General features: G+C 40.6%; 3 protein-coding genes across 13 annotated transcripts; 1 reads left to right on the top strand and 2 right to left on the bottom strand.

Moving 5' to 3' along the window:
• Positions 1-255: 255 nt before the first annotated feature.
• On the top strand, positions 256-3,746 carry LOC119727642 (solute carrier family 25 member 43-like). Its single transcript, XM_038199626.1, has 4 exons — positions 256-841; positions 1,305-1,477; positions 1,990-2,127; positions 2,601-3,746. The coding sequence occupies exons 1-4, from the start codon at positions 322-324 to the stop codon at positions 2,760-2,762; spliced, it is 993 nt and encodes a 330-aa protein (XP_038055554.1). The 5' UTR covers positions 256-321; the 3' UTR covers positions 2,763-3,746.
• LOC119727639 (iduronate 2-sulfatase-like) lies at positions 3,290-12,013 on the bottom strand. 11 transcript variants are annotated; one of them, XM_038199621.1, is made up of 9 exons: positions 11,874-11,999; positions 10,490-10,502; positions 8,687-8,775; positions 8,075-8,255; positions 7,448-7,536; positions 7,034-7,245; positions 6,467-6,647; positions 5,593-5,719; positions 3,290-4,672 (listed from the first exon to the last, which is right to left on the bottom strand). In XM_038199621.1, exons 3-9 carry the CDS (start codon positions 8,711-8,713, stop codon positions 3,948-3,950), a joined length of 1,542 nt encoding a protein of 513 aa, XP_038055549.1. In that variant the 5' UTR covers positions 8,714-8,775; positions 10,490-10,502; positions 11,874-11,999; the 3' UTR covers positions 3,290-3,947. The 11 variants fall into 11 exon arrangements, with proteins under 11 accessions (XP_038055549.1, XP_038055544.1, XP_038055541.1 ...); XM_038199616.1 differs by lacking the exon at positions 8,687-8,775 and having other exon boundaries at positions 10,490-10,530; positions 11,874-12,013; XM_038199613.1 differs by lacking the exons at positions 8,687-8,775; positions 10,490-10,502 and adding an exon at positions 10,100-10,266 and having other exon boundaries at positions 11,874-12,012.
• A 1,786-nt stretch (positions 12,014-13,799) lies between these two features.
• Positions 13,800-21,573, bottom strand: LOC119727641 (iduronate 2-sulfatase-like). The gene is made up of 8 exons (XM_038199625.1): positions 21,476-21,573; positions 19,320-19,468; positions 17,325-17,505; positions 16,765-16,853; positions 16,361-16,572; positions 15,820-16,000; positions 14,987-15,113; positions 13,800-14,632 (listed from the first exon to the last, which is right to left on the bottom strand). The coding sequence occupies exons 1-8, from the start codon at positions 21,537-21,539 to the stop codon at positions 13,908-13,910; spliced, it is 1,728 nt and encodes a 575-aa protein (XP_038055553.1). The 5' UTR covers positions 21,540-21,573; the 3' UTR covers positions 13,800-13,907.
• Between the last annotated feature and the right edge of the window lie 269 nt (positions 21,574-21,842).

The raw sequence follows: 21,842 nt of genomic DNA, 5'->3' as shown, positions 1-21,842 counted from the left end.
ACGTTATATTAAATAGTTCATAATATTGCATTATTCGGATAATAAATAGCCAAATTTCTAAATACAGCTAAAACAAATTAGTCTGTATATTTTTGCTGGGTTTTGTTGTTTTTCCTCCTTCAAAATCAATGTTTCGGGGATAAACAATATCTGCTTATCAATGCGCAGGGTAGTGTGGTCGTGATTACAATTTTACAAACCAGTTGCAGACAACATGAACTTTTCAACACGGTAGGACTAGCACGTGCAAAAGATTTGGCCAGCCCCTTTTTGCCTGAGCTGTCAACTTGGACTTTCTGCCTGTCTGCTAGCTTGTCAATAATGGGAGGGGTCACAAGAGACCACCGGTTGACTTATTTGCAGACTTTCACCTGCACCACTACAGCAGGCGTGACCAGCAGAACTCTCACTGCCCCTTTGGATGTGGTCAAAATCCTGTCTCAAGTTGGGACCAGGGAAACAAAACAAGGATTCCTCAAGGCATTTGTTAACTTGTACCAGTCTCAGGGCCTGAGGGCATTCTGGAAAGGGAACCTGATTGGTTGTCTGCGACTGTCCCCCTTCAGCACCATACAGTTTTCGGCGTTTTACAAGTTCAAGTCGAAGCTTGCAGATGAGAATGGTCGGATGAGTCCCCCGAAGGCCTTGCTGGCCGGAAGTCTGGGAGGAATGGTTGCCACGGTAGTGACCTACCCAACGGACATGGTGAAGACGCGACTGATTGTGCAGTCGACGGATAAGAGGAAACGGCGTTACCGAGGAATTGTCCACGCCTTCAAGTTAATCTTGAAGGAGGAAGGGCTGCTGGCCTTCTATAAAGGGCTCTATGTGTCATTACTAGGTGGGATGATATTATCATCTTCCACTGTAACTAGGGAGGGGGAGGGGTCTAGAGGATGGGAAAAGGGGCGTGTCCCAAAATGGATCAACATTTTTTTCCAGTGATTGAAATCACATGAGTCCCATTCAACATTGTCCAAGTTTCACTACAGTGTGCATAATTTTGATGTACACCAGTTTTTTTCTGTTTATAGAATTTTACAGCTTTGATAGACAACAAAAAGTTCCTTACCTTGAGTCTAAAGTGAAGCAATAAGATGTCAAACTTTTAGATTGCAAAAAGCTTGTGTTAAAATTTCTAGATTACATGCCCATAAAGCATTGCCTTTAATTAAAAAATAACACGTAATTGTATTTTGTCATAAATTTGATAGTATTATTGACGCACTCAACCACGTTATTTAAACAGATTTTTTTTATTTTAATTTTTAAATGTACAAGTTTTGTTTACCTTCTTCGGTCAGGTTCCCTGCCCTTCAGTGCCTGTACCTTCCTGATCTACGAGTTACTAGACTCCATATGGGATTGTCCACGTTACATGCTCACCCCTGCACAGAACTTTTTCAATGGATGTGTGGCGGCAGCCTTTGCACAGACCTTGTCCTTTCCTTTCGATACTGTCAGGAAAAAGCTCCAGGTACAAAAGTGTCAAGTAATCTTGGATGCAGGTTTACTTTGTGGGGTCAGGAAACTGAGGAACTACAAAGACAAATCTGGGATCCTGCCAAGAAACTTCCTAGGAAGCATTGAAAACAGGGGAGCATCTGAAGAAAAAAAAATGGGAAGATTCCAGCAAAGTGTGGTGGAAAAACTTTTGGTTTACTTTCTTGGAGCATTCTGCTGAAACTTGAATTCAGCCGTAACTGCACAAAAACAAAATAAAGTCCCTCTTAATGTAGTATTAAAACTGAGGGCATTACTTCACTAACTTTATTCATTCAGTTGAAGAAGCATACATGAACATGTATTAATTATTTTACCGTCAAAGAATTCATCCAAAGTTACTTAGGTACAGGGAGGAGACGCATGAAAACAGATGAGAACATGATGTGAGAAAGATTATCATAAATTAATCAGATGGGAGTTGAAGGATTTTAAGATTGAATTCTATTAACTTGAATTTTGCTATTGGTTTGTTGGTTTGTTCAGGCCCAAAGCTTTGTGATGAAGAATGGAGGGGGCGTGGACATCCATCCGTTCCGGGGGATGATAATGGCCTTCAGGAAGACGACTGACATGTACGGAATGAAGGGGCACTGGAGAGGAAACGCAGCAAATCTTTGCAAGGTAATTCTGTAGTTGCTGATCAGAAAAAATACAGAAACTATTGTGAATTGCGCGCGAGAATTGCAGGCCTCACAAGTCAAACACAAGTCCAGTCTCAAGTAATCTATTCAAATGAACTCTGACAAAAAGGATTCCTTTGTCGTTATCGCCTGGACCTTGTGACCTTACTTGCGACTGGCTTGTGATTCTTCTTGTGATTGCCTTGTGATTTGGCTTGTGATTTGCCTCGTGATTGGCTTGTGATTTGGTTTGAAGTTTGGCTTGACTTGTGATTGATTTGTGATTTGACCAGTTGTGGACTTGACTTCAATTGTCGTGCACCAATTAATTTGAACTGCATTCCTAATGAGGAACTTTGATGACCAACCAAAAAGAAGGAAAAAAAGTTCACATTTTTCTAGTTTAATGATGCGTAGGAAACTTTTTGAATAAATATTATAGGAAAATTATTAAATCAATTTGGTTGTCCACAGATTATTCCTTATGCTGGCCTGATGTTCATGACGTTTGAGGCGTGCAAGAGAGGTTTCCTCTTCCAAAACGGCTACACTCAGTCCCTGTCTGACGACACCCCTTTGCCTGGGGTAGACCAGACACTCAAGCCTGATGAAGTGGCCAGCTACATGCCCAGATGACAACCGAGTAATGCCGAGACTGCCTCGGCTAATGCATGATGGGATTGATGCTTCAACGTCCGTGTCAACGAGATCTGGAGCCTGAAACTGAAAACGGAGCAGTAAACGAGCCAAAACGGTGTTCAGAAATGTTGGATGGTGTCTAGTATTGCCCGTGTGCGAGGACGGTAGAGGGCGGTGTTTCCGCTGTCCATGAGATTCAAGCGTGGGCACTCTGATGGCAGACATATGAACGTACGTCAAGTGGATGAATGGTACATTCTGGTATCCAAAATGTACGCCAAACCTCTGCATACACTGTGCGCCATTTGTCAATGCTTGTGGAACACTCACATTGTAGAGATAGCAATAAAGTGCCATTAAGTTCACGGTAATATCACGTTCATCATTCTAATGAAAGAGTTCTTTTCACAAGGTAGCTATATCATGCCCTAAAGGTAACCACCACAGAAATGCTGTGTTTTGGTTTACTCCTGCTTTACAGCACCACAGAATGGGACCGCATATGAATGACAAGTGAACATTAGTTGAAGTAAACAAAGACGTTTTTATTCCAAATATCGATCTACATACTATTTCATAAAAGATGATTTTTTTTATCAGTTTTCAATAACCTCCATAATAGCACCAATTAGTTTTGACAGCACTAGGTTGGCCACCGTCAGGCATTGCAAGTGGGAATTACAAGTGAACATTAAATATACTTTTCAAAGTACCAATCTACATACTATTTAAAAACAAGATGATATGATCAGAATACTGTGAGATAAAACCAGCACACATACATGTAGCACTAGTATCAGCCAACTGCTATAACAGTAAAAGAACAGTTGTTTTCCTGAAACAAACAAAATATGCTAGATTTGTAAGGATATTGCAATGGTGTCATTCTCCATATAATTGAACAAGTCTCGACCCATTAAAAAGTTAGCTATTTCAAATTAGTTTTTCTTGACCCATTAAAACGTTAGCAATTTCAATTTAGTTTTCTTGATATAAAAACAGGATATATAAATGTGACACAATATACCGGTCGAAAATTCCATGTCGACATTTCCATGACGATATATATTAGAGTACTGACATAAAATAAGTCCATATTATTATTTTTAAGAACATTGCAATTTTGTTAAAAAATGTATTGTCATGTTTGCACACAGTCATAAATTGTATTATTGCAAGTTGTTAGACTTGTTTGGGTAGAGCATATCTCCACCCTTTGTGGAGCTCACTAGATAGTCTTTGCACAAGCCGTTCATTTTTCTTTACATCGGCAACGTTGGTATCTTCCAAAGGATCTGAGTGGAGAATATACAGCTCTCTCGCGTGGACGTCGCTCCAATTCATCTCACAGGTGACGTTATTGAAGCCGACCCATTCCGTGTAGTGGTAGCCATCGGCTGTGATCATGGAGTATCCCATGATGGTAATGTTGGCCAGGGATGGTTGGTCGCTGTCAGGTCGGGGGGTGTCGGAGGGCCGAGGGTATTGGGTGAAGGCTGCCTTCTTCCAGGACTTGCTACTCCTGCTTGAGTGATTCAAAGCTGTATCGATAATAACTGGAACAAGGCTAACACCCTCCACGCAAGTGTCGACTTGGGATGAGTTGACAGGACAAAGGGGTGGCACAGGTAATTGTACCAAGTCGGTAAGGGTCGGGAATAGATCTGTTAGCTCCACCAGAGCATCGCTGACCAACACTCCCTGCGAGCCTGTTGCATTACTCTTCCCTTTAACCCTCGATGTCGACTTGTACTCCAAGAACGGATCCCTTAGAGGAAACTTGGGCTTCTTGGAGCCTTCTTTCACAGTGTCTGTTATGCCTGGTACGTGGATCATGAATGGAATTCTCGTGGCTGTGGCATAGTTGCTAAACTTGGACCATTCCTGATGCTCACCAAGTTGCCATCCTGTACACATACAGAACAAAAACCTGAACAAATTTGTCATAGTATACCTCCCCCTTGCTAACATTTAGCTACAATTTCAGTCTTCTATTTACAGTACAGACACAGTAGCATATGGGCAATTCCACGGTTACGTTACATTTTTGATGTACTTTTGAGTTTCCTTGGGCTGTAATATCCTTACTGAAAAGGTTTAATAACTGTTATCCCCATGGTAGATAGAGTAGACCTAGACCTACCTAAGCACCAAAGATGACATCCAGAAAAATGTGTTATGTATGATAAACAAGACGCACAAAATTGGTTACTCACGTTACATTTTCGTAACGTGAGTAACCGATTTTGTGCGTCTTGTTTATCATACATAACCCATTTTTCTGGATGTCATCTTTGGTGCTTAGGTAGGTAGGTCTAGGTCTACTCTATCTACCATGGGGATAACAGTTATTAAACCTTTTCAGTAAGGTAATTACAGCCCAAGGAAACTCAAAAGTACATCAAAAATGTTACGTGAGTAACCGTGGAATTGCCCATATACATGTTTTGGGTCCATGGGGGAGGGGGACAAGTGGGTTACTTTTCTGAAAAAGAAACCAGACAGCAGCAAACTAAAAAAAAGGGGGGGGGGGCCTGCTTGACAATCTGACTATTGGGGGAGCTGTTCAAAGCAGACAGTTTGGACGCAACAGCGGGTCAGGTGACACTATTTGAGCAATGCCTGTGGGACGGCGTATTATTACTAGTAATGCTGGCTGTGAAATGTTGCCTGTTGCAAATTTCGTTACCTTACTAAAGAAAAAAATATTGCCAATGTCACCGAGAGGCAAGTTTCCCCCCTGTCGCTACCCCCACAGGATACGCCACTTTACAGACAACTTAAATCTTAAGAATAATTACGCACCAAAATACAACAGTAAACTCACCGTGGTCGGAGATGAAGCTGATGATAGTGTCATCTGCAAACCCGGCCGCCTCTAATCCAGCCAAGACACGTCCCAGTTCATAATCCATGTAGGTGGTTGAGGCGTAGTATGCTTGCCTGATCAGATACTGTAAACAAATCACTCAATTTAATGACTTATATCCATGAAATTCGCGTGTGTTATGTGTCATCCCCAAACCTAGGGTTTTGAACTCAACAGATTGTACAGCTGAACGTCTGCAAAAATAGTTGGTCATTACAAATTATGTTCAAAAAGATCAGACGCCTGTAAATTTGACTTTGAGATGATGCATAATATTCCTTCAGATGAACAGCCCATTTTTTTTACAATACAACCCTAATTTTCCCAGTCTTTTTCCCTTAATTTGAGTGCTCTTAGTGAAATGAAATGACAATTTTTTTTTCAAGAATAAGAAAATTCCAATAACCAGTCAACTCTTGTTACTACAAACTCAGCCAGACCTAACCAAGATGTTTGTTATATCAGAATTTTGTACTACGTGGAACGTCGGTCCCTTTCACTGTACACATAATATGCACAGTTGGGACTAAGGCTTTACGTTTGCTGAACCAGAATTTGTATTAACGGAGTTTGTATCAACCCTAACTCCCTATGGGGTGTGCAAAATCGTTATTAAAATTGGAGGATTCAGGACTGGAGAGTCGACTGTATTTAGGTTCTAATTTGCAAGTCCTCGTTTTCTGGAGAGAGACGCTCAATGGGCTAGATCGCGGTCCACCGTACAAAGCTCTATGAAGTTGATATGAAATGGCACTTCACATACTGCATTTCACAAATTAGTAACAACATTGATTAAAAAAAACCTACTGATTAAACATTTCACATAACTCACATGGTATTTGTCGGGCATGGGACCGTAAGGAAACGGCAAGTGGAGTGCAGTCGTGTCCTCCCTCCGTCTGACATCCATGAATGGGTTCCAAGCAACTGGGGGTTGGGTCTGGGAGTAGAATGCGTTGGGGGCTTTATCCACAGACTCCAGAGGGTACAACTCCAAATATTCCTTGGGGTACCTGAGGAATCAATAAAAAAAAATATCATGCACTTGTGTTTTTTTCACAAGAGTCCACCTGTCTCAAACATCCGTTAATCAGTTCACGCCGGAGGCCGTGTATACACGCAGAAGTTTTACGAAAGTCAGATCGGATGACTGAAAAACCCGCCACGACAGAGACCGGAAAATATCTGTCAGCGAGCCGCAGCCCCAGACCGATGCCAGAAATATGACTCTGAAGCCCCAGGGTGATGGCTTTGACCCGCCTGGCATTGCGGTCGCGTGAATATTAAACCCGTACCTCGGTCCATTCTTGTCAAAATAAACCCAACCTCAACTGGTTAATATTGGACCTTTGAGGATTTGGCCGTAACGTTTGAATGACAGACAGGGAGGGGCCATTACCTGAAGGAGATGTGAGGCTTATGGAAACCCATCCCCAAGAAGAACGGCAGGTGGGGTGCAGACGCTTCCTGGCGACTCTCGGACAGACTCTTGAAGATCTCTAGGATGTGGTCAGTGGTCTGGATGTCCGGTAGCGAACCGAGAGGCTGAGTGGACACGTTGACTGGACACAGCAGGTTGAAATGAAGCCGCCCATCGGATCCTGGGCAAACCTGTGAATTATGGCACACAAATCTTAATCGTCTTGGATGGACATGTGAGGACTTGTGATGGACTCGACTACAACAGAGATAGACTAACAGTGGACTAGGCATGCTTGTGCCAAGGGTCAAGTTCCGAAATGGGCGCACATGGACTTCAAAACAAGTTGTACTGTGAGTTCTTTATTCCAAGACATTTGAAGAAATAGCTTACCTTTTCATACCCATACGGTTCTGTAGGTGCATGATAGGGGCGTACAGACCAGCTGTAGGGGAAATCATTGTCTTTTCCACAGACTGGAGCTGAATAATAAAAAAAGAACAGACAAACACAATAACAATCAATCAACAGAAAATAGTACCAACCGGGCACAATAACAAAAATGTTTTGATTCCTTTCTTTTGAAACTCGGCCAGAAATATTTGCAACAACCTTAACCTCCCTGATCCTCAAAATCACTGAAGAGTTTTTTTGGAGGATTTTGAAGAATTGAGAAAGGCAGAGCCCACTGACCATAGGTCTACAGGGCTTGATTCCCATGAGAGTAAATTGCAAAATGTGCCACTGTTTTCTGCATAGTGGAGGATTTTTCAGGATTGAGGAAGGTAGAGCCCAGCCAGTATTACTTTACATCGGGCTTGATGTACCTTGAAACTTGGTAGGTAAAAAAAAGTGCATCTAGGTAACTAGCAAAAATGTCTAGGCAGTTGGGTTAAGTTTAAGACCCTTACATTTTTGTTGAATGAAACTCCTATATCTTTACCTGAAAACATGGCTTAAGCAACTGACAACACGGTTCAAGAATTCAAAATAATGACACTAGCAAAACTTTAAACCCACCATTATGGAAGATTTTACCGATGCTTGCAGTGAAGTAACCAGCGTCCCTGAAATATTGTGGTAGTGTGGTGAAATTGCCAGCGTTTGTCCGCCAATATGAGCCTTTGTTGTTGTAGGTCTTTGTCGTATCTGGGCGTCGACTTGTCAGAAAGGACACTCGAGATGGAGCACACAGTGGTTGCTGCAAAAGGTCAAATAAATTCTCGTATGAAAGTCAAACATTTTCTGTTTTGAGTTTTTTTGTTTTATATCTAAAATGTGATGTGTTTTAATTACAGAGACTTTGTTAATTTGGGCATGATTAGGGTCAGAAGTTCACTTTTATTCATGGTTATGAACTGTTTGAAAAATGTTGTATCTAAAAACATTCTTTTAACGTGATATAAGTCCTTTACTCTTTCATACTTGAATTATGGCCCACTTTCTTTTGGGAGATCTTCAAGTGTACATGGTTTCAACAAATTTTTCACGTTGCAGAAGAAAGCTGTTCGTATTGTAAATAATGCAGGTTACCTTGATCATACTACTCCTTTATTTGCCAAATTTAATATTCTGAAACTGAATAATCCCTACCACCACCGACTGGGTATACTTATGTTTAAATATACTCACAACATGCTCCCTCCAATTTCTAATCATCTATTCTCATTTACTTCTTCTGTTCATTCATACGGGACTCGTAGATCATCACGAAAGGTGATCTTTTTGTGAGACAAAATAGAACTTCCTTTATTTAGAAACGGTCCATTTCAACATGGTGTCATATACTGGAATGAACTCAACACTGGTTTAAAAGAGTGTACTACTGTGGTTACATTTGCCAACGAAATTGAAAAATCGATCAACAAAACTTTTACTTGAACACCCCTCTGGCTATATCTATGGTACCTGCCTCTCTTGTGTGCGGTGCGAACTGCACGATGGGGCACAGAACGCAGTGCAGGAGACAATATTTGGAACCAGTTGGTGTTTTATCAGCTGTTTAAACCGTCGTGACGGGCCCTTCAACAAAATGACTGGGTAAACTGTCTATTAGGGCAAAAAAAAAAAATACTTGGTCTCTGGTCAGACCAAAGTTCCGGAATTGATGCAGCGACGCGGATTTTTTTTTTTTTTCAAGCTTGGATTGTACAGACAAGGTGGGGTACTATTTTGCTTTTTTTGGGGTGTCCTCATGTACATTGGTGTCCTCCATAATTTGCCTTGGTGCCCTCGATCATTTGCCTTGGTGCAATTGCCCATTCCTTGGTGCTCTTTGGTAAAAAAAAATTGAGGTGCGGCAATAGAGGGCGCTGTTGGAGCTACCGCGGAACATTTTGGGAAAAAAAAAGATTGACGCGCATGATTAAAATCGACGCGCGCGCTGACCAGAGACCGACTTATTTTTTTTTTGGCCTTAGGTATTTATGAATTTTCAATAAAAAGTTTGACAAGTTTCCAAAAGCAAATTTTTTCATATCATTTTTTGAGTAAAAGGTTATGCTGATTATTAATAATGAATATTAATAATATGGCTTTGCCTTGTATTGTGAGTGAGTAAAAAGTGAAAGAATCAGTAAATAAATGAAAGGATTAATGTGTCAGTTTAACTGTGTTATATTTTATATCCAAATGTTCAGGTATTATTTTTAAGACCCAAAACATAAAACTAAGTGTCCATTCGGATTGTCAGTGCCTTTCGTCTTCACTGCGCACGGTGCCTTTTAAAAATTGTCAGAGTCAACAATGGAATTAAATTGACCAAAGTACATGTAATCTTGAATGACACTGTATATTTTTGGTCATTCAAAACCAAATCCAAATTACTTCAACTAATTACACGTACAGTTCTTGCATAGTGGAGAAAATGTATGCTAAAATGTAATCATTGTCTATCTGATGGTAAAATAAAATCTGGTAAGTCAGATTTGAAAATGGGTAAGTTAAATGTTGGAGTGGGTAAGTGCTGGGTAAGCGGGTAGAAAAGGTAAATTCGAGGCTTGTGTTATAAAACATGAATTATCAAATGTCATGCCTCAAATATACCTGTGCATATGCGTTGGTGAATCTGACCGACTGTGCAGCCAACTGATCAATGTTAGGTGTCAGGGCTCTGCCTCCATAGCTTGAGATGACCGGAGCCAGATCATCCACAACGAGGAATAAGACATTGCGTCTGTCCACACCTCCTCTCTCTGACAAATAAAAATCTGCTAGATTTGGGTGAATTTAATTTTCAATTGAATTTTGCAGCGTGGATATCAGTGACCTTGAAAATTGTTTAGTTTTGTGAGCAATTAAAGAAAAGGTTCACTTGGTGAAAAAAAAGTCATTATTGGTTAAAAGACCAATAGTACACCTCTAGTCTGATCCCCTATGGTTAATCGTGACATTCAATAGGTATTTTAGCGAACTGAAATATATATAATTACTTACATGGAATGGGCTCCTAAAATAATGCATAGAATACCAGCAGGCTTAATTTTGTAGAAAAAGGGCAGGGTTTTTAATGATGAAGAAAATTATGGGGTAAAATGATGACTGCGTCTGAATTGCTGTGACTCACACGTCTCTAGTCGCAGTGTTTTAACAGGTAGGCCTATATGAAAGTCGCATTTTACCAAATTACCAAAAACCTAGAGGTAGGCTTATCTAAATAAAAATGCAGTGGCTATCGTTACGGCAGCCGTAATGCAATTTTCAACAGCTATTGTTTCGGAATATTCTGGTTCCCTGACCTAGTATTCAATGTCAGGATTTTTGGCTACAACCAGACTATCATCAACTGAAAGGTTCTTGGACTAGATTTCCCTTAAAAAAATACCTCTAAAGCCACTGATTACAAAGGAAAAAAAATGAATACTCTCTTAGGTACCTAACTAAAATGAACAATTTTGATCATAAACAAACAAATTTGGGGCTTCAAAATTTATTTTGGAAAATTTGAAGGAAAAATGGGAAAGATTCCCATATCTGGCCATCAATGACCTATCAGCCATCAGAAAGTGATATGTCCTAAAAAGTTAAAATTAGCAGGGACAAATTTTGAATGTTTACTGAGAAAACACTTTTCAGACCAGGGAAAGATTTCCATATACGAAGTTCACTAATTTTCCTCTGTATTGACTAACAAGCCCCCAGATAGCAATTTCATGTCATCAAAGTCAATTTGAGCAGTGAGAAAATACAAGCATTTTCTTAGAAAACACTGAGAATTTTTCAGTCCAATCTCATAGGGTTTGTACACAGGGTGTTGAGTGAACTTCGTATATGGAAATCTGTCCCAGACCAGTCCCATACTTGTGCACAGGGTGACAAGTGATGGCCAGATATCTTTCCGAAAAATGTTGCAACCTGACGCCACTTTGGCACTTCAGTGGTTGTGTACAAAGTCCATGGAGAGTCAGAACATTTTCTAACAAAATTGGAAATGTTTCTCACTCAGTCCCAGTTTTTATTAATCCTTCCTTTATTTTCATAGCTCTGTTGTGCCCATTCTTGAAAATCACGCAATCTTAAGAATGTGCGCGCATTCTTAAGAATGAGCGCCCATTCTTAAGAACGAGCACGCGTTCTTAAGAATGAGCGCTCATTCTTAAGATTGGGTGGGAATATCACGTGCACAATTTATGAATTTTGCCCAATCTTAACAAACATTGCATGACATAATTATGTTAAATGAAATTCTTCACATTCTTCATTCTTCTTATTCATTTTTCAAAGACATAAGTGGCATCAGGTTGCAAAATTTCTTCTCCCTAAACTACACGATTATTCCTTTATAAATGTTAGTAAATAAATTTTGACTTGACCTTCTCACCTTTGTTTTGAACTAACCCAAAATTCATAAAAGTTGCGAACAGCAAAAACCACAACCCCTCCATCCTGCATCCGGCCCCGGTTTTTCATTTCCTCTGTTATTGTATAGCGCCCTCTCTTGGCAATCAGAGTAAGAAAGATTACTAGTCTTGATTGCCAGACGCTTCTCTTTAACTTTCGCTAAGTAACAAAAGAGGGGGGAAACCCAAAAAGTTCCTTTATTTCCATATAGTTGTTATAAATTGGAATCATCTCATTTCCATGTTGAAAATACAGGTTCATACTAATATGAAAATAAATGTACTAATATGAAAATACTAATATGAAAATAAATTTCATTTTAGGTGATTCATCAAATATTCTTAACATTATGGGTTATTATTCTGTAACAGAAATGTTGGACGGTGTCTGGTATTGCCCATGTGCAAGGACGGTAGAGGGCGGTGTTTCCGCTGTTCATGAAATTCAAGCGTGGGCACTCTGATTGCAAGTTTGCTTAACTTAGTCAAGTGGGTGAATGGTACAGTGTGCGGTCAACTGCTGTCCAAAATGTGCGCCATACCTCTGAATACACTGAGCGCCATCTGTCAATGCTTGTGGAACACTCACATTGTAGAGATAGCAATAAAGTGCCATCAAGTTCACAGTAATATCACGTTCATCATCCTAATGAAAGAGTTCTTTCCACAAGGTAGCTATCTCATTCCCTAAAGCAAAGGTAACCACCACAGAAATGCTGTGTTTTTGTTTACTCCTGCTTTACAGCACCACAGAATGGGACCGCATATGAATGACAAGTGAACATTAATTAATTGAAATATACAAAGATGTTTTTATTAAATACCGATCTACGTATTATTTCATAAAAAGATAGATTTACTAGTTCACAATACCTCCATAATAGCACCAATTCGTTTTGACAACATTGGGTTTGCCGCCGATGGGTTTGCATGGTTGGCCGCCGACAGGTATTGCAAGTCTGAATGACAATTGCACATTAAATATAAAGATGTTTTTATTGCAAGTATTGATCTACATTGTCACTCATTGCTTCTCTCCACCCAGGAGTAAATGGGTACCTGTGAGGGCAGAGATGGTTATTGTGATTGAATAAGCTTCCTTGCGCCTAACAGGCAGCATCGAGTTGTATACTCCCCAGGGAGCTGAGATGGTATTTGGAATGTTTCATGGGCCCAATAAGCAGGGGTAATAATGATGTAGCGCCTTGAGCACCAGTCCTGGAGGATTTGTGCGCTTATGATTTTATTAGTAATTGTGAGTTTACCAACACCCATACATATATTACTAGTATCAGCCACTTGTTATTACAATTAAAGAACAGTTGTTTTCCTGAAACAAACAAAATATGCTAGATTTTTAAGTATATTTCAATACTGTCATTCTCCATATAATTGGAACCGTGAACAAGTCTTGACCCATAAAAAAAAGTTAGCTATTGCATTTAGTTTTTCTTGACCCATTAAAAAGTTAGCCTTTCAATTTAGTGTTTTTAATATAAAAACATATTTACATGTGACACAATTTACCAGTCTAAGAATCATATCCATGACTGACATAATATAAATTTATTCATAATATTATAATTAAGAACATTGCAATTTTTTTTAAAATGAGTTGTCATGTTTGCACACAGTCATAAATTGTATTAGGCCAAAAAAAAAAGTCTCCGGTTTCTGGTATGGAGCTTGCCCAAAAAGTGGTGCGGCGACGCAGCTTCTTTTTTTTACCTGACTTTTTTGCTTCAAATGTCGGCTGATGACTGCAAATGGTGCCCGACTAAACTTAGTGCAAATATTATGGCCACATCAAGCTTATTCTCGATCATAATCCCATCTAAAAACACATTAAAATTGTGCAGCAGCAGGATTCCAGTCAAACCAGTGAGTTTGGCGGTTTTGAGACATCATCTTTCATTGAAAAAAAAATGTTTTCATTTTGCCAACGCGCATGGCTACGGCGACGCGCGCGCATACCAGAAAACCGGAGACTTTTTTTTTTGCCTTATGGCAAGTTGTTAGACTTGTTTGGGTAGAGCATATCTCCACCCTTTGTGAAGCTCACTAGATAGTCTTTGCACAAGCCGTTCATTGATCTTTACATTGGCAACGTTGGTATCTTCCAAAGGATCTGAGTGGAGAATATACAGCTCTCTCGCGTGGACGTCGCTCCAATTCATCTCACAGGTGACGTTATTGAAGCCGACCCATTCCGTGTAGTGGTAGCCATCGGCTGTGATCATGGAGTATCCCATGATGGTAATGTTGGCCAGGGATGGTTGGTCGCTGTCGGGTCGGGGGGTGTCGGAGGGCCGGGGGTATTGGGTGAAAGCTGCCTTCTTCCAGGACTGACTACTCCTGCTTGAGTGATTCAAAGCTGTATCTACAATGATTGGAGCAAGACTAACACCCTCCACGCAAGTGTCGACTTGGGATGAGTTGACAGGACAAAGGGGTGGCACAGGTAATTGTACCAAGTCGGTAAGGGTCGGGAATAGATCTGTTAGCTCCACCAGAGCATCGCTGACCAACACTCCCTGCGAGCTTGTGGCCTTGCTCTTCCCTCTAACCCTCGATGTCGACTTGTACTCCAAGAACGGATCCCTTAGAGGAAACTTGGGCTTCTTGGAGCCTTCTTTCACAGTGTCTGTTATGCCTGGTACGTGGATCATGAATGGAATTCTCGTGGCTGTGGCATAGTTGCTAAACTTGGACCATTCCTGATGCTCACCAAGTTGCCATCCTGTAGACATACAGAACAAAAACCTGAACAAATTCGTCACAGCATACCTTCCCCCTTGCTTATGTTTAGCTACAATTTCAGTCTTCTATTTACAGTACAGACACAGTACAGCGGACTGTTGCCAGACCGCAGCAAAACAAAAAAAGGGGGGGGGGCTGCTTGACAATCTGACTATTGGGGGAGCTGTTCAAAGCAGACAGTTTGGACACAACAGCAGGTCAGGTGACACTATTTGAGCAATGCCCGTGGGAGAGAGTACTATTACTATGGTGCTAAAGGCAATCAAGCCAAAGGATCTTTGTCCTTATTAAATCTTATGAACAATTACTCGCCAAAATACAACAGTAAACTCACCGTGGTCGGAGATGAAGCTGATGATAGTGTCATCTGCAAACCCGGCCGCCTCTAATCCAGCCAAGACACGTCCCAGTTCATAATCCATGTAGGTGGTTGAGGCGTAGTACGCTTGCCTGATCAGATACTAAAACAAATCACTCAAATTAATGACTTATAAAATGTTCATACGATATGTGTCATCCCCAAACCTTAGGAATAGATTGTAGAGCAGAAAGTCTACAAAAATAGTTGGTCATTACAAATTCGGGTCGGAAAAGATCAGATACCTGTAAATTTGACTTTGAGATGATGCATAATATTCCTTCAGATGAACAGCCCATTTTTATACAATTCAACCCTAATTTTCTCAGTCTTTTTCCCTTAATTTGAGTGCTCTTAGTGAAATGACAAGAGTAAAAAAAATGCAAAAAAAAAACAGCATGGAAGGGAAATAAGACTGCTATTTTAAACTGAAACCAACTGTGTACAATCAACTCTCGTTAATTTAAATTCAGCTGGACCTAGCAAAAATGTTGATTTCAGAATTGTGTATTACTAAAGAGAAGTGCCGGCCCCATTCATTGTGCACATCAATGCACAGTCGGGACCAAGGCTTTATGTTTGCTATAACCAACATTTGTATTAACAGTAATTGTATCCAATGAGAGTCAACTGTAATTAGGTTCTAATGTGCAGTGAAGTCCTCATTTGGCGCTCAATGGGCTAGGCATGGTTCCAAAAAATACAAAGTTCCAAAAAATACAAAGCTCTGTAAAAACTGAAATGAAATTGCTACCAATTACTAGTACGATTGATAAAAAAACTACTGAATTCCATTTCCCATAGCTCACATGGTATTTGTCGGGCATAGGACCGTAAGGAAACGGCAAGTGGAGTGCAGTCGTGTCCTCCCTCCGTCTGACATCCATGAATGGGTTCCAAGCAACTGGGGGCTGGGTCTGGGAGTAGAATGCGTTGGGGGCTTTATCCACAGACTCCAGAGGGTAAAACTCCAAATATTCCTTGGGATACCTGGGGAATCAATCAAAAAATATTTTATGCACTTGTGTTTTTTTTTTCATAAGAGTCTACCCGTCTCAAACATTTGTTAACCAGAAGTTTTCCGAAAGTCAGATCGGATGACTGAAAAACCTGCAACGACAGAGGCCGGAAAATAACGGTCAGCGAGCTACAGCCCCAGACCGATGCCAGAAATATGACTCTGAAGCCCCAGGGTGATGGCTTTGACCCGCCTGGCATTGCGGTCGCGTGAATATTAAACCCGTACCTCGGTCCATTCTTGTCAAAATAAACCCAACCTCAACTGGTTAATATTGGACCTTTGAGGATTTGGCCGTAACGTTTGAATGACAGACAGGGAGGGGCCATTACCTGAAGGAGATGTGAGGCTTATGGAAACCCATCCCCAAGAAGAACGGCAGGTGGGGTGCAGACGCTTCCTGGCGACTCTTGGACAGACTCTTGAAGATCTCTAGGATGTGGTCAGTGGTCTGGATGTCCGGTAGCGAACCGAGAGGCTGAGTGGACACGTTGACTGGACACAGCAGGTTGAAATGGAGCCGTCCATCAGATCCTGGGCAAACCTGTGAATTATGGCACACAAACATGACAAATCTTAATGGTCTGGGATGGACATGTGAGGACTTGTGAGGACTTGTGATGGACTTGATAGACTAACTGTGGACTAGGCATGCTTCCGAAATGGGCGCACATGGACTTCAAAACAAATTGTACTGTGAGTTCGTTATTCCAAGACATTTGAAGAAAGAGCGTACCTTTTCAAACCCATACGGTAGTGTAGGTGCATGATAGGGGCGCACAGACCAGCTGTAGGGAGAATCATTGTCCTCTCCACTGACATTACCTGAACAATAAAAACAAGAACAAACAAAAACAAAAAATCTAAAGAAAGTAATACCAACCGGGCACAATAACACAAATATTTTGATTCCTTCTTTTTGAAACTCGGCCAGAAATATTTGTAATGACCTTAACCTCCCTGATCCTAAAAATCGATGAGGAGGTTTTTGGAGGATTTTGAAGAATGGAGAAAGGCTGCAGGGCTTGTTTTCCGTGTAGTGAAGGATTTGTAGGATTGAGGAAAGTAGAGCCCAGTCACTATTACTTTACATCGGGCTTGATGCACCTTGAAACTTGGTAGTTACAAAAAGTGCTTATAGGTGACTAGCAAAAATGTCTAGGCAGTTGGCTTTAGTTTAAGACCCTTTCATGTTTGTTAAATGTAACTTCTATCTTTACCTAAAACACACCTGAAGCAACTGACAATGCAGTTCAAGGATTCAAAATAATGAAACTAGAAAAACTTTAAACCCACCATAATGGAAGATTTTACCGATGCTTGCAGTGAAGTAACCGGCATCCTTGAAATATTGTGGTAACGTGGTGAAATTGCCCGCGTTCGTCCGCCAGTATAAGGCTCCGTTGTAGTAGGTCTTTGTCGTATCCGGGCGTCGACTTGTCAGAAAGGACACTCGAGATGGAGCACACAGTGGTTGCTGCAAAAGGTCAAACAGATTCTCGTTTAATATGAAAGTCAAACATTTGTCATTATCCACGACCAGTACCCTAGCCGGTTGTAAACACACTTGTTTAATCCCGGCCAAGCACATATATTCCCATTCAAAAATACCGTTCAGTGAAAAATCAAAATAAGTCAAAAAAATCACAATTTCCCAACGATTTTGTTCAACACTTTTTTCCTCGTGCTTTGTGAAACACCCCTGGCCATATCTATGGTACGTTCCTCACGTGTGTAGTGCTACAAATCTCCTTTTTATGGAGAATGGTGTGCATGCGGTGCGTACTGCACAATGGAGTGCAGAAAGCAGTGGTGCAGGACAGACTGTTTAAAACCAGTTGGTGTTTTATCAGCTGTTTAAAGCCACTCACGTGACGGGCCCTCAACCAAAAGGACTGAAACTGTCTGACTATTAGGTATTCATGAATTTTCAAGAAAAAAATTGACAATTTTCCAAAGCAAATATTTTTATATCATTTTTTTTTTTACTAAAAGGCAATGCTGATCATTAATAATAAGGCTTCACCTTGTTAGTTAGTACTAAAATATAGCTGTGCATATGCGTTAGTGAACCTGACCGACTGTGCAGCCAACTGATCAATGTTAGGTGTCAGAGCTCTGCCTCCATAGCTTGAGATGACCGGAGCCAGATCATCCACAACGAGGAATAAGACATTGTCTGTCCACACATCTCCTCACGCTGACAAATAAAAATCTGCTAGATTTTGGTGAATTTAATTTTAATATGGCCTCACATTGTGTTATATTTTTTATCCAAATGTTCAGGTATTATTTTTAAGACCCAAAACATAAAACTAAGTAAGTGTCTATTCGGCCTTCGTCAGTGCCTTTCGTCTTCACTGCGCACGGTGCCTTTTAAAAATTGTCAGAGTCAACAATGGAATTAAATTGACCAAAGTACATGTAATCTTAAATGACATGTATATTTTTGGTCATTCAAAACCACATCCAAATTACTTCAACTAATTACACATACAGTTCTTGCATAGTGGGGAAAATGTATTGTGATGAATCATCAACTATACGTTTTATACATTAACATGAACTGTATAGTGACTTTTCTTTAATGCTAAGTCACTCATACTAGAGCAGTAGACCCCAATTGGCCCATACAGTTAGTGGGCGTGGCTTAAGTCAGCTACTGAGCAATACTGCAGTTTGATTGGTTACCACCCTCTGAATACTTTAGCAATGATGTGCATTTATTGTTAGCAAATGTAATTGGATCATGTTGGCCTATAAAAGGCAGAGTGAGAAGGAATAAATCTCACTTCTTCGCCTGGTGGGACCAAAGAAGTCAAATAAGTCTCCTGTCTCTGTTTTATTGTCTAATTGTCACTAATTAGGGTGTAAGTCTCCCCCACTTAAGCCACTGGTCAGCCACCCTGAGCCACTGGTCAACCTCCCAAACCACAGGTTAATCCACCCAAAACCACAGGCTAATCCACCCAAAACCACAGGTTAATCCACCCAATCCCCTAAATCCCAAACACAAGTTGAGTTAGCGCTTTCCCCTGGTGGAGCAGATTTGGGAGTGCTGTTCGTCACTTGGTGCTGTGGCCTCCAACCGCAGGTGCTTCAACTCCATCGGGACTGGGCCAGAGAGGCAAGGGACCGACTAGGCGACGCACGTTACAGTATGCTAAAATGTAATCATTGTCTATCTGATTGTAAAATAAAATCTATGAAGTGCTATGAAGTGCTGGGTAAGTGGATAAAAAAGTCAAATTTATAAAACATGAATTATCAAATGTCATGTCTAAAATATACCTGTGCATATGCGTTAGTGAACCTGACCGACTGTGCAGCCAACTGATCAATGTTAGGTGTCAGGGCTCTGCCTCCATAGCTTGAGATGACCGGAGCCAGATCATCCACAACGAGGAATAAGACGTTGCGTCTGTCTGCATCTCCTATCCGTGAAGAATGAAAATAAGGCCAAGCTTATTATTCAACTGTCAGATATAAGTGCAATATGCTAGATATTGGTGAATGTAAACTTAAACACAAATTAAAATAAAAGGAATTTTGTGGGGTGGATATCAGTGACCTTGGAAATTGTTTACTTTGTGAGCAATCAAAGAAAAGGTTAACTTGGTATAAGACCAAAAGTACACCCCTAATGCCCTATGGTTAATTGTGATATTCAATATGGTATATAATTTAGCGAACTAAAAAATGTATCTATGTAACTAAAATTTAAAAAGAACAAAGAAAAATTCCTGTATCTGGCCATCACTTGTCACCCTGTGCACCGTGCACAAACCCTATGGGACTGGTCTGAAAATTTTAAAGTGTTTTCTCAGTAAAATTTCAAAATTCGTCCTTGCTTATTTTAGGCCATAATATTTCTGATGGCTGATAGGTCATTTAAGGGAAAAATTACTGATGGCCAGATATGGGAATCTTTCCAAGAACAATTTTGATTAAAAACATTAAAAAAAATTGGGGCTGCAGAATTTATTTTGGAAAATTTGAGGGTCATTTGTAGTCCCATAAATGTGACGTTAATACGTCACATTTATGGGACTAGGTCATTTGCTAGTCCGAGTAACTTGGACCCAACTTATCGCCTTTTTAACATTCGGACATCCGAATGTTAAAAAGGCGATAAGTTGGGGCCAAGTTAGCCCCACTAGTGTGGCCATCGGTATGCTGCGCTGAACCTAGGTTCAGCGCAGCATACCGACGACGGCCACACTAGTGGGGCTAGGTCTAGTCCGAGTAACTTGGACCCAACTTATCGCCTTTTTAAAAATTTGGACATGGTCTGGCGATAGTAGGGTCCAAGCCCATTCCGAGACCTAGACAACATAGTCACTGACAGTCCCAAAAACCAACATTTTCCAACAAAAAACATCAGATTTCACCTTCAAAATGGCCTCCAAATTACTAGATATGTCACCTGAGGTACAAGTAGACATAGATGATTAAGATGGTTGTACTTAAGTTTACTTACGATCCGGAAAAAAAGTGAAATTTTCCGTTCATTTCGGAGAGCTCCCCTCGCGATCTTGAACACGTTAAATTTGCGATCGTGTTTAAAGTTTGAACGACGCGATTTCTTCTACATGCCCAGCGTACATTCGATGGTCCCCGTATCCCGAGTGCGATTCCGTTACCGAGCGCGCGCGATGCATCGATTATGATAATGAGTCACGTTTGTAAACACATACATGTACATGTGCATTTCGAACTGTAAAAGGGAATCGGGAACCAGCTTGAACTGGTACCCGCTATAAAAGCTGCGCTAGTTCCCGACTCCCTATTATCGTTTGAAATGCACATGTGTTTACAAACGTGATCCAGTCTACTCATTATCATAATCGATGCATCGCGCGCGCTCGGTAACGGAATCGCACTCGGGATACGGGGACCATCGAATGTACGCTGGGCATGTAGAAGAAATCGCGTCGTTCAAACTTTAAACACGATCGCAAATTTAACGTGTTCAAGATCGCGAGGGGAGCTCTCCGAAATGAACGGAAAATTTCACTTTTTTTCCGGATCGTAAGTAAACTTAAGTACAACCATCTTAATCATCTATGTCTACTTGTACCTCAGGTGACATATCTAGTAATTTGGAGGCCATTTTGAAGGTGAAATCTGATGTTTTTTGTTGGAAAATGTTGGTTTTTGGGACTGTCAGTGACTATGTTGTCTAGGTCTCGGAATGGGCTTGGACCCTACTATCGCCAGACCATGTCCAAATTTTTAAAAAGGCGATAAGTTGGGTCCAAGTTACTCGGACTAGGCTAGGTCCAAGTTACTCGGACTAGTCATTTGCCGTGTTTGCAAATCATGAAATGCAAAAGTAATTTTTGAACGGAACAAGTAAAAAAGGGAGGTGCCCTTAACTACACGATTATCCCCTATGAATGTTTATAAATTAATTATTAATCAACCAAAGCTGATATATTTCTCACCTTCGTTCTGAACTAAACCAAAATTCATAAAAGTTACAAACAGCAACAAACACAACCCCTCCATCTCGCATCCGGCGCAGTTTTTCAGTTCCCTTATTATTGTATAGCGCCCTCTCTTGGCAATCAGAGTAAGAAAGATTGCTAGTCTTGATTACCAGTCGCTTCTCTTATGCTTTGCTAACATAAGTAACAAAAGGGAAAAAAATATCAAAAAGTCCCTTTAATATCATATAGTTGTTATAAATTTGAATCATCTCATTTCCATGTTGAAAATACAGGTTCATACTAATATGAAAATAAATGTAGTGACATGTAACAGGATTGTTTTTGTTTTTATTTTGCCAGCAACTAGTAGGAGGGGAAGGAG

This window comes from Patiria miniata, unplaced genomic scaffold (genome assembly GCF_015706575.1).
Source record: "Patiria miniata isolate m_02_andy unplaced genomic scaffold, ASM1570657v1 HiC_scaffold_20, whole genome shotgun sequence".
Taxonomy (NCBI): domain Eukaryota; kingdom Metazoa; phylum Echinodermata; class Asteroidea; order Valvatida; family Asterinidae; genus Patiria; species Patiria miniata.
This window is presented reverse-complemented; position numbering and strand designations above follow the sequence as displayed.

Bases quoted from the DNA above. Each gene is read 5' to 3' on its own strand.
- LOC119727639 (XM_038199613.1), bottom strand. From the start codon at position 11,937: ATGGAGGGGTTGTGGTTTTTGCTGTTCGCAACTTTTATGAATTTTGGG. The intron at 10,267-11,873 runs GTGAGAAGGTCA...ACCCAAATCTAG, and splicing joins TGGGTTAGTTCAAAACAAAG to CAGATTTTTATTTGTCAGAG. The intron at 7,246-7,447 runs GTAAGCTATTTC...CATAATTCACAG, and splicing joins AACCGTATGGGTATGAAAAG to GTTTGCCCAGGATCCGATGG.
- LOC119727642 (XM_038199626.1), top strand. From the start codon at position 322: ATGGGAGGGGTCACAAGAGACCACCGGTTGACTTATTTGCAGACTTTC. The intron at 1,478-1,989 runs GTACAAAAGTGT...TGGTTTGTTCAG, and splicing joins CTGTCAGGAAAAAGCTCCAG to GCCCAAAGCTTTGTGATGAA. The intron at 2,128-2,600 runs GTAATTCTGTAG...GGTTGTCCACAG, and splicing joins ACGCAGCAAATCTTTGCAAG to ATTATTCCTTATGCTGGCCT.
- LOC119727641 (XM_038199625.1), bottom strand. From the start codon at position 21,539: ATGGAGGGGTTGTGTTTGTTGCTGTTTGTAACTTTTATGAATTTTGGT. The intron at 15,114-15,819 runs GTGAGCTATGGG...GATTTGTTTTAG, and splicing joins CTATGCCCGACAAATACCAT to TATCTGATCAGGCAAGCGTA. The intron at 14,633-14,986 runs GTGAGTTTACTG...GTATGTCTACAG, and splicing joins CAGCTTCATCTCCGACCACG to GATGGCAACTTGGTGAGCAT.